The sequence below is a fragment of the Myxine glutinosa genome, chromosome 4 (genome assembly GCF_964187855.1).
Source record: "Myxine glutinosa chromosome 4, kmMyxGlut1.1, whole genome shotgun sequence".
Taxonomy (NCBI): Eukaryota; Metazoa; Chordata; class Myxini; order Myxiniformes; family Myxinidae; genus Myxine; species Myxine glutinosa.
In genome coordinates this window covers 88,569,801-88,579,800 of record NC_136264.1, presented here as the reverse complement: position 1 = coordinate 88,579,800, position 10,000 = coordinate 88,569,801, and the positions used below count along the sequence as shown (strand labels likewise).

Sequence of the window (10,000 nt, the reverse complement as noted above, 5' to 3'; positions counted from 1 at the left end):
GTTGGTTGCTATCTCCATACGCCGGTTTCAGAAGGTGGAATGGAGCCCACCCAGGTCTTAAAGTATCCACGTGTGTATGTGTTGCAAGGCGTAAGGTGTGCATGTTGCCAAAGGCAAAGCAACACATGAATAGAGAGTGAACGAACTGTTGTAAATTTATAACCCCTAATGTTTTCCATACTGCCCCATTATCATGTATATAGGCCTTAAATAGAGTAAAACAATGTAATTTATCACAAATAATACGATTCTATCAAGAAAGCAGAAGTTTGGAATGAGATGTTCTGGAATCTTTAACTGCATTTTGCAAACTAAGTCGGATTGGAAAATAAATCTGGGAAGGTGGCATCTCGGGAGTTCTCCTGATGTGTTGCTTTTGAAAATCGTTTGATTCATTTTGTTTCTAATGCGTGTAATCACCACTTTTGACATATCGATAGGTGATCGTACAACATGCATTTTAAAGGCCATTTTCCCTGCTAGAGCGGGGGTTAGCCTTGCGGGCCCCATAACAATCTTCTCCATTTTGCCCTATTTTCTGCATCTCTCCTTGTTAACCCCCTTGCCCGCATTTCTTCTTCCACCATCTTTAGCCAAGTCTTTCTCGGTCTTCCCCGTCTTCTACTTCCTTCCACATTCATTTCCATCACTCTTCTCAACCAGTCACTTTCATCCTTCCTCAACACATGACCAAACCATCTCAACCTGTTCCTCTTCACAGCATCAATCACAGGCTCTATTCCCATCATCTTTCGCAATTCATCATTTGTCTTCTTCTCTCTCAACGATACTCCGCACATCCGTCGAACCATTCGCATTTCCACCCTTTCCAACCTTCGTTGCTGCTCTACGTTCATTACCCATGTCTCGCTCCCATAAATCATAACACTTCTCACACATGCAGCATACACCTTTCCCTTCAGCTTCAACGACACTCCCCTCATCATCAGCACGCCACTCAATTCCCGAAACTTCTTCCATGCACATCTCACTCGAGCAACCGTTGCCGAGTCCGATCCACCTTCTCCATTCAGCATGTCTCCGAGGAAGCAAAATGTTTTCACACCTTCCAGCTTCACGCCGTCTCCAAGATCCAACTCAACATTTCCTCCATCTGCAGCTCCCTCTGTGCACACCTTACATTTGAATGTAGCTGCCACACTGGTTAATGACCCTCTCAGACCACTACATTTTTGATGAACCCACTCAGCGCACATTGTACACTGAATGGAGTTCACTCCGACACACAGCACAGGGCCACTTCCCAGTTCTTTCCACCTCGCCACATGCTTTACCACTTGCCATCACCTTCGTCTTTCCGATATTCACCTTCAGACCTTTTGTCTCCATTCATTCCTTCCACGTGTTCATCTTTTCCTTCAGTCCATCCATACTTTCCGCAATCAACACCAGATCATCTGCATACAACAACTCCCACGGTAAACCCTCCTTTACGTTCTGAGCCAGCACCTCCATCACAGCTACAAATAGTAGTGGACTTAGTACCGACCCCTGATGCACTCCCACCTTCACCTCAAACTCACCACTGTTCCCGTCCTTCGTCCTTACAGCTGTGCACGCTCTTTTGTACATTGCCATCACTACTCTGATCAAGCATTCCTCCACTCCTAACTTCCTCAATGCCCATGTCAATACTTTGCGTGGAACCCGATCGAATGCCTTCTCCAGATCAACAAACCCAAGAAACAACTTCTTCCTCTTCTCCATGTACTTCTCCTGCAACTGCCTCACAATGAAAAGCACGTCTGTCGTTCCTCTTCCTGGCATGAATCCAAACTGCATTTCGTCGATCTTCACTTTCTTCCTTATCCTCCTCTCCAACACCCTTTCCAATACCTTCATTCCATGCTCCAATAACTTTATCGCTCGGTATGAGCCACACTCCAGAGGGTCACCTTTCCCCTTGTATAGAGGGACGAGGGTACTCAGTTCCCAATCCACTGGAATGCGGCCTTCTTTCACCACCAGATTACAGATCTCTGTCATTCTCTTCACACCCCAACTTCCTGCTGCCTTCAACATATCTCCCACAACTTCCGTCGGCCCTCCCGCTTTTCTACCCTTCATTGCTTTTATCGCTTCCTCAACTTCCTTCTCAGTTATCCTCTCTGCCGGTCCTAAAACTGGGTTACTCTCTATGTTGCCATCCCGTTTCATTCTCTGTATTCAACAGCATTTCCATATATCTTTTCCATCTTCCTTTAATTCCATCTGGGTCGATAACGATTTGTCCCACTTCATCCTTCAAGCAACTCACCCCCATCACATCACACCTCTCTTTCGCTATCTGCTTTGCAATCCTGAATACTGCTTTCTGACCCTCTTCCGAATCCAAGCGTTCTCCGAACATTTTCCTACATGCCTCCTGCGCCTTTGCTACCTCTTTCTTTGCAGCCTTCCTAGCTGCCTTATAACTTTCATGCTCTGCTGTTTCTGCTCCCGTACCCTTCGCCTTCTGCCACTCCTTGAACTTCTTCCTCTTCTCGTCAATCCTCTTTCCAACTTCATCATCCCACCACCATGTTTCCGAGTGCCTCGGTGGTCCTTTTGTCCATCCACATACCTCACCAACGGCTCCCAACAGCCTAGCTTTCATTGACATCCAACCACTTTCAAGCTCAACCACATCATCCTCGACCCTACTCAGCCTCTCTTTTAATGCCTCCCTTACTGTCACCTCTTTCAACCTCCACACCTTCATTCTCGGTTGGTACTTCACCCGCCGAGCTCTCCTCGCACCTTTCACCCTTATGTCGCAGACAACCAAGTGGTGCTGTGAAACAGCCTCCTCCCCCGGGATCACCTTTGTGTCCCGGAGGTGCCCCCATCTCGCCTACGCACCATCAGGTAGTCAACGGTTGTCGTCGACCCACCTGACGTGTATGTAACAAGCTTATTATCCTCTTTCTGGAACCGAGTATTACAAATCAACAAATCAGCTCCATCAGCAAACTCCAAAATCCTTTCACCTTCTCCATTTCTCACACCATATCCGTAACCCCCATGAACTCCGTCAAAACCATCCATACTCCTTCCCACATGTCCATTTAGGTCTCCTCCTACCACAACAACTTCCTCATCTTTCACGTTTTCCATCAGCTTCTCTATCGCACACCAGAACTTGTCCTTCTCTTCATCGCTTCGACCAACCTGCGGAGCATATCCCGAGATGACGTTCACCAAGAGCTTTCCAATCATCATTTTCACCATCATCAACCTATCACTCACTCTAGTCACACTCACCACACTGTCTACAAACTCCTCAGAAAACAGGACACCAACACCATTCACGCCCTCCGGGCACCCTTGCCACACAAACTTGTATTTCTGTCCCTGCCTACCCTTCACCATTCTCACACTACTTCCCTTCCATCTCGTCTCTTGCACACAACATATGTCCACTCTTCTTCTGACCAATACTTCCACCACTTCTCCTGATCTCCCTGTCATTGTCCCTACATTCCATGTCCCAAACCTCAGAAACCGATCTCCACTTCGGGCTGTACCCTGCCCACATGTAGTTGTAATTGTCATGGTTCTCTTTTTGAGGCAATGTTTTTATGGCCGGATGCCCTTCCTGACGCCAACCCTCTTAGTCGCCTCTTACGACACGCAGGGATACGGCGTACCTATTCTTATCCAGGGTAGACACTGGGAAACGTTTAAAACATGGAAATTCTGGGGGTGGGGGGGGGGGGGGGGGGGAGCGGCGTCAGCATCACAGCTGCGGTTTAAACATATTTTAATAAATATTTAAACAAAACCATGAAAAACAATCTGGGAAAAGTCTCTAAGTGAGAACGTGGATTTGAGAAAGCAGGAGCAGAGGTGAAAGAACAAACGAGATATAGGGGGCGGGGCACAAGTCGAGACGAGAAGGCCGCACGAGACACCAGGCCGCACGAGGCACACACAAAGAAACGACTAATTACACACAAATTTGCAACAACTACAAAACCAAAACCAAATAGAAACACACAATAACACATACACAACAAAATACGCAGTGGAAATTTGACAAAGAAACGAACGGGAAAACACTCAAACTTTGATGCCGTGGAGAGATCGAAGCAAGCCCCGTCGCTCGAGGGACCGGAAGTGCCCAGGTTCCTGGTGCAGTTAGTATAAATCATAATAGTATAAATCATAATAGTATAAAAATTAACCAACACGTGTCCTGGTACAGTTCACCATCATGTGCTTACTTTATCTGGTGTGTAGAATTCTGGAAAACAATAACATAGAGCGAAGTCTATGGCATGCCATCGTAAATCCCCACACTACCTACCTCAAGCAAAATTGAACTAGAAAGGCAATCGGTAGAGCGCATGCCTACACTAGGCCGAACAGTTTACGTTTTGTATCCTATTGAGAGGCCAGAACTGCATCCAGACCTTAACCCAAATCAAATTGGCTTGTTCTTGTCACCTTCACAATTAATCTACCAATTTTTGTCATAATCCATCTGCAACTTTTTGAGATATCGTGCTGTACATAAATTTTTGGCCCCATCTCCCAAACACTTTTTAAAAAATTATAGTATCTGAATTTGGATCCAGGTCTTCACCAAAATCGAATAAATTTGTCTCCGTCCAACCAAACTGTCCACTAATTTTTGTCCGAATCTGTCCATAACCGTTTGAGATATCCGGCTCACAGACACTGACAGGGTTGAATACATAACCTCCTTCCACCCTTGGTGGCAGAGGTAAAGATGGCAAAATGTTCCACCAGAAATTACCGAATAACAAATTTGGATTTTAAATAAGAAAATCTGTTTCGACCCCTGTGACCCAAAATCCTCACCCTATGGGGGCATCAATCAGGGTTCAAATCCAAAAACTCATTAAATATTTCATGCGCTCCTCAATGTTGATTGCATATACAAAGTTTCATTCATAAATGTTTTATAATGTGGCCATAATTGCATTTTTGGGTTTTTACTTTTTGAACTCGCTCTAGGGTCCCGGTGGGTGGAGCCAAAAACGATAATGTCCTCGCATATTCTTGCCATGTGATGATCATAATTACCAAGTTTGGTGATTTTTCTGCTCAGCTGTTATAAAGGAGATAGAGTGACAGACAGACAAAAAATAGACAGACTGAATCGATTACAATAACCCAATAAATATAACTCTGCATTCATACTTTGCTCATATATGCCGGTTAAGCTTCTTTTCATCGGAATTTGAAATCTTAAACTGCATTTTAAAGAATACGTAGGATTGGGAAAGAAAGATGCCATTAGAAAATATTCTGGTAATTCTACGTCGTTACCGGAACAATACTTATTTGAATTTGTTGTAGGATTATTTTTCTCTTTTGAACAGTTTGGCTCTGGCGGTGCCGTAAATGTAACTATTGGCTGCATGGATTATTGACACAATGTAACAGTTGGAGACATTTCATCCCATCAGCAGAACTTGGCTTTTGGAAGAGCGAAGCATGCCACGAAGCTTCAAGGCATTGCTTGGTCTTTCTCTATATGTGGAGTGATTGCATGTTCATGGTGTCCTAGGTTACTTATAACTTTAGCAAGTGTGCAGTATTTACTAATTTATCATTCTTTTATGATCTGATGTGAGTTTGAATCATGTTTTAACACTTGGTGATGGTGCTTTAGGTACAGACACGGTCCTCTACCAGCAGTACCGTGAGTGTGGCCTCAATCCTAATTCGGAGGAAGAAGCGGATAAATCCGTACTCCCGCCACAACCAGACCCCAATGTCGTCCTTACTTATCGAGCTTCAAGATTAATGTGGCGTCAACTACCTCAGGTGAGATTTTTCTGAGTAAACCAACTAACTCCCCCCCCACCCCCCCCTTCCCACGCCTCCTCCCCCAAAGCCCTCTCTCTCCCACAGATCTCCCGATGTCCCTGCTCTCAAATGTTGTACTTGTGTGCTTCCCCCTGTCTCCCCATATTGTCTTCCGCTCCTTTTATTTTTGTCTTGTGTCTGGTTGTTTGTTTTTTGTCATTAATGTTAGCTCTTTCACGAGCCTCGATCTTGTATACAACAAAAAAAAACAAAATGGGAGATATAACCCACCTATGTGTGAAGTAAACTGGCACCCCCATATATAAACATTTAACATTACACGGCCTATGTATTTGTACGTTCATGCACACTGGCATTATTGCTCTCTCAAGTTGACTGAGTATAAGAAATATTGAAAGCGCATCAACTTTGTGAAATTGGGTCATAAACCTATCTACCTGGCAAAGTGTAACTTATTTGGTTGTTTATTTGTAAATGGCCAAAGGTAAGGCCTGTTCTGGTAATGATGATGTTAAAGGAAGTTATTGTACTTTCCACTGGAGTTTCACACAAACCAAACATTTATATTCTGTTTGCATAGAATAAATAATAAACAAGACCTTTTCCGCACCAAATATTTTTTTGCCATGAGAGCAACCATCCAATTTTAAAAGTCTTGGGTCTTAGGGGCTATATACTCTACATGTTACGTACATGTGGGGGAAAATTGCGTGGGAGGGGCAGAGACTGAGAAAACTTATTGCAAAAAGGGGGATGAGATGGAAAAGGGAGAATAAAGGTCTGGGAGGTAGAGTGGAGGGGTGTGGGAGATGTGGGGGTGGGGGGTTGGCAGGTGGAGATGAGGACATTTGGAGGTGGAGGTGGAGGTAGAGGGAGATTGGGTGGGGTGAGTTTGGAGGTTAAGGTGGAGTGGTGGGGGAGTTTGATGGAGAGGTTTGATGGTGAATTGAAGGAAGGTGAATTGCAGAGGGGTGGGACATTATGCTTTGTAATCTGTACAATGATTATACATTTGTAATTTGGTATACTTTTCCTGGCTTGGTCGACTACTTGTAGTAGACTATTACATTTTAGACATGGTGCTGGAATGTCTAGATAGTGTGAAGTGTTAGAGTTTGCACATCGTGTTCCTGTTGGACCATAAAGTGGATAAACCATTTGGTTTCCCCAGGTTAATGACTCAGAGATTTTGAAAAAGCTTTCAGCGGAGGAGCGCAAGCGCCAGGAGGTAAGGCCTGTCTTTGTCATGTGTAATTTGCAGAAATCCGAGCAGATTGTAAGGTAATAGGTTTTCAATCAGCATGTGGGCAAAGAACTTTAAAGCAATGTTGCCTCTGCATTGCGAGGAGGAAGGAGGGTGGGGGAGAAGGGCAGTTGTGGTGAGCCTCGTGCGTGGGAGGGGGGCAGACACGGGCAACTACGATGAGTCTTGTTCCTGTTGTAGAGGTGTTGACATGTGCCCTTGCAGGCTATCTTTGAGATAATCACCTCGGAGCATTCTTACTTGCACAGCCTGGATGTGCTTATTCGAGTCTTCTTTCACTCGGCTGATCTCCGAATCATGGCCAACAAGATTGAAATCCATCACCTCTTTTCAAACATCTTGGACGTGCGAGAGACCAGCAAGCGGTGAGGCAGGCGCTCTTACAGATGTCCTACACACACAGCTTGTTATGTTTATATGGAATTCTCAATTTTAATCCTGGCTATTTGTGAGATTAGATGCACCTGTGGCTTTTTGCCACAACCCTTTTATTATTCTGCTGCTCTTGATTCATGGCTCAATCAACCGTGAAATATAATTGTGTTAAATATGAATGTAGTTTTATTGTCCTGCAGGATGGTGCAGAGGTAGTGCACTTGCCTTTGAGACTATCTAGTTTATGATAGATTCCTAATCCCACTGTAAACGGTCAATTTGTGCTTTAAAGGTACTAGTGGGGTCACCCGTGGGAATCCCACGGGCATGGAGGTGTATCGTTGCGATCAGTGCAGCCGTTTTAGCGGTACCCGGGACAATAACGTTAGGTGGGAGTCCAAACCTGAAAATGTTGGAGACCAAAGCTGAAATTGGAAAAAAAATATAGCCTATTTTACTCCAAGGGGTCCCAGGATTACCCACCCAAAATTTCGTTGCGATCGGTTCAGCCGTTTTTGCGGTACCTGGGAATGGACGGACGGACATTTGGTGAATTATAGTAAGATAGGGCATTGCATCACCAAGCGTGCTGTCTCTCGGATGGACATGAAGCCGGGTGTGGCATCCGCTATCGGTAGTTGGTGGATTTTAAATATCCCACGCTGCCTTTGATGAGGTAGATGAATTATTACCAGAACACTGAACAAATTACAACTTCCTGGTCAAATCCCCTTTAGTCAAAGGTCAGGTCTGACCAGACAGTTTGTGAAAGACGTGTCAATCTTCCCCCTCGGAAGACCCTACAAGGTGGTGGCATTAATTGTGGTAGTAGCAGTAATAGTACTAAATATGTTATAGCATTAAAAATCGTTGCAGCTTCATATACAGTGCGTATCAAAAAAAAGGTAATCCGAATTCAAGGGGTTAATAATATGCAAAGGTTATTTAGTTTGACAATTTACCTGTGGCTTACTAATTAAGAGGAGATCCTCAGCTTTCCATTGATACCTTCCATGCATCATTGCTGTCACACATGACTGAGTACATGTTCATTGAAAATGACAAGTTCAAATCGCATTTTTACAAGTTTGGCTAATCGGTGCAAGACAGTTTTAAATGGACGCATTACTTGTCGACTGCCAAATTGATTATGTAAAATTGTTAAGCTGGTCTGGTAATCGTCGGTTGCGTCATCCTTTGTTTAAGATGGGTATTTAAGATGGGCCTGCAGTGTCTGAGTTTAGAGACAGTCTGAGTCATTGAAAAGATGGTTCAACTTACGACTGAACAGCGGACCTTCGTGGTTACAACCTTTCACCAATCTGGAAGTTTGCAGCGAACTTGTGATGCGTTCAGGGAACGTTTCCCAGAACGGGAGCCACCAGCAGCCAAAACCATCTGGGCGAATGTTAGCAAATACCAAGAGCAGGGCACTAGTCTCAACCGCAACAAGGGGAATTCTGGTAGGAGGCACACTGGGTGATCGGAAATGAACATTGCAGCAGTAAGGCAGCAAGTTTTGGAGCATCCTAGGGATACCAGCGCAAGTTGAAATGGGATGGGATTGCCTTCGGCAACATTCAACCGAATCACAAGACTGGACCTCCACCAACATCCATATCGGTTTCACATCCGGCATCAACTTACGCCAGGGGATCTTGCCAGGAGGCTGGTGCTTGCCGGATGGTTGATAGCACGTTGCGAAGCAGATGTCAATTTCCTGCAGTATCTCGTTATCGGCGACGAAGCTGCTTTCGCCATGGACGGCAAGGTCAATACCCATAATGTTCTTGAATATGCACCGACAGGACAACCCCTGGAATTTAATTTTGACACCAACATGAATCGACAAAAGTGGACTGTTTGGTTGGGACTTTGTGGAAGTGGTCAGGTGATCGGACCATTTTTCTTTCAAAGGAATGTCAATGATAACAGGTATCTGCAGATGATCAATGATGAAGTTTTACCGCAGCTGGAGGAGAACTCTGAGCGACAGGTTCGTGGTGTCCTCGGATAGCTCTGGTGGGCCCAAGATGGCGCCCCAGCACATCGTCTTATCGCTGTCCGAGATCGACTGAGGGAACTCTTTGGAGACCGAGTCATCGCCCTCAACCATGCAGTGGAATGGCCGCCAAGATCACCTGACCTCACACCATGTGATTATTTCCTTTGGGGACATTTAAAGAACAAGGTGTTCGTAACTCCTCCCCATGATCTTGACGAATTGCAGGGCCGTATTCGACATGAAGTGGATGCTTTGCGCAATGACCCGGCTATGGTGAGACGAGCAGTTCAGGGCATGCTCCGCCGCTGTGAGCTTTGTGTTAAAAGGGGAGGTGGACATGTTGAAGGTGTGGGTGCATAAAGGCCAATCATTCCTGAGAAAAGTTCACATCTGACGTTCATTTTGCACCAATTATCCTGACTTGCATTGATTAGCCAAACTTGTAAAAATGCGATTTGAACTTGTCATTTTCAATGAACATGTACTCGGTCATGTGTGACAGCAATGATGCATGGAAGGTATCAATGGAAAGCTGAGGATCTCCTCTTAATTAG

The 10,000-nt window shown here is 44.9% G+C and overlaps 1 protein-coding gene and 1 long non-coding RNA gene across 4 annotated transcripts in view; one reads left to right on the top strand and one right to left on the bottom strand.

The window, feature by feature from the left end:
• The window catches only part of ARHGEF26 (Rho guanine nucleotide exchange factor 26), an 87,767-nt gene that overhangs the window by 36,894 nt on the left and 40,873 nt on the right, over nt 1-10,000 (top strand). For both annotated transcript variants that reach the window (XM_068112885.2, XM_068112886.2), the window contains 3 exons: nt 5,645-5,799; nt 6,974-7,030; nt 7,271-7,431. In XM_068112885.2, coding sequence (XP_067968986.2) covers nt 5,645-5,799; nt 6,974-7,030; nt 7,271-7,431 — 373 coding nt within the window. The remainder of the gene's footprint in view (nt 1-5,644; nt 5,800-6,973; nt 7,031-7,270; nt 7,432-10,000) is intronic.
• The window catches only part of LOC137424961 (uncharacterized), a 50,242-nt gene that overhangs the window by 35,737 nt on the left and 4,505 nt on the right, over nt 1-10,000 (bottom strand). The window contains exon 1 of one of the 2 annotated variants that reach the window (XR_010984014.2): nt 4,053-4,089. The exons of the other annotated variant lie outside the window; for it this stretch is intronic. This is a non-coding gene — a long non-coding RNA (uncharacterized LOC137424961). Of the gene's footprint in view, nt 1-4,052; nt 4,090-10,000 lie in introns of those variants that run through there. 2 annotated transcript variants of the gene reach the window in all.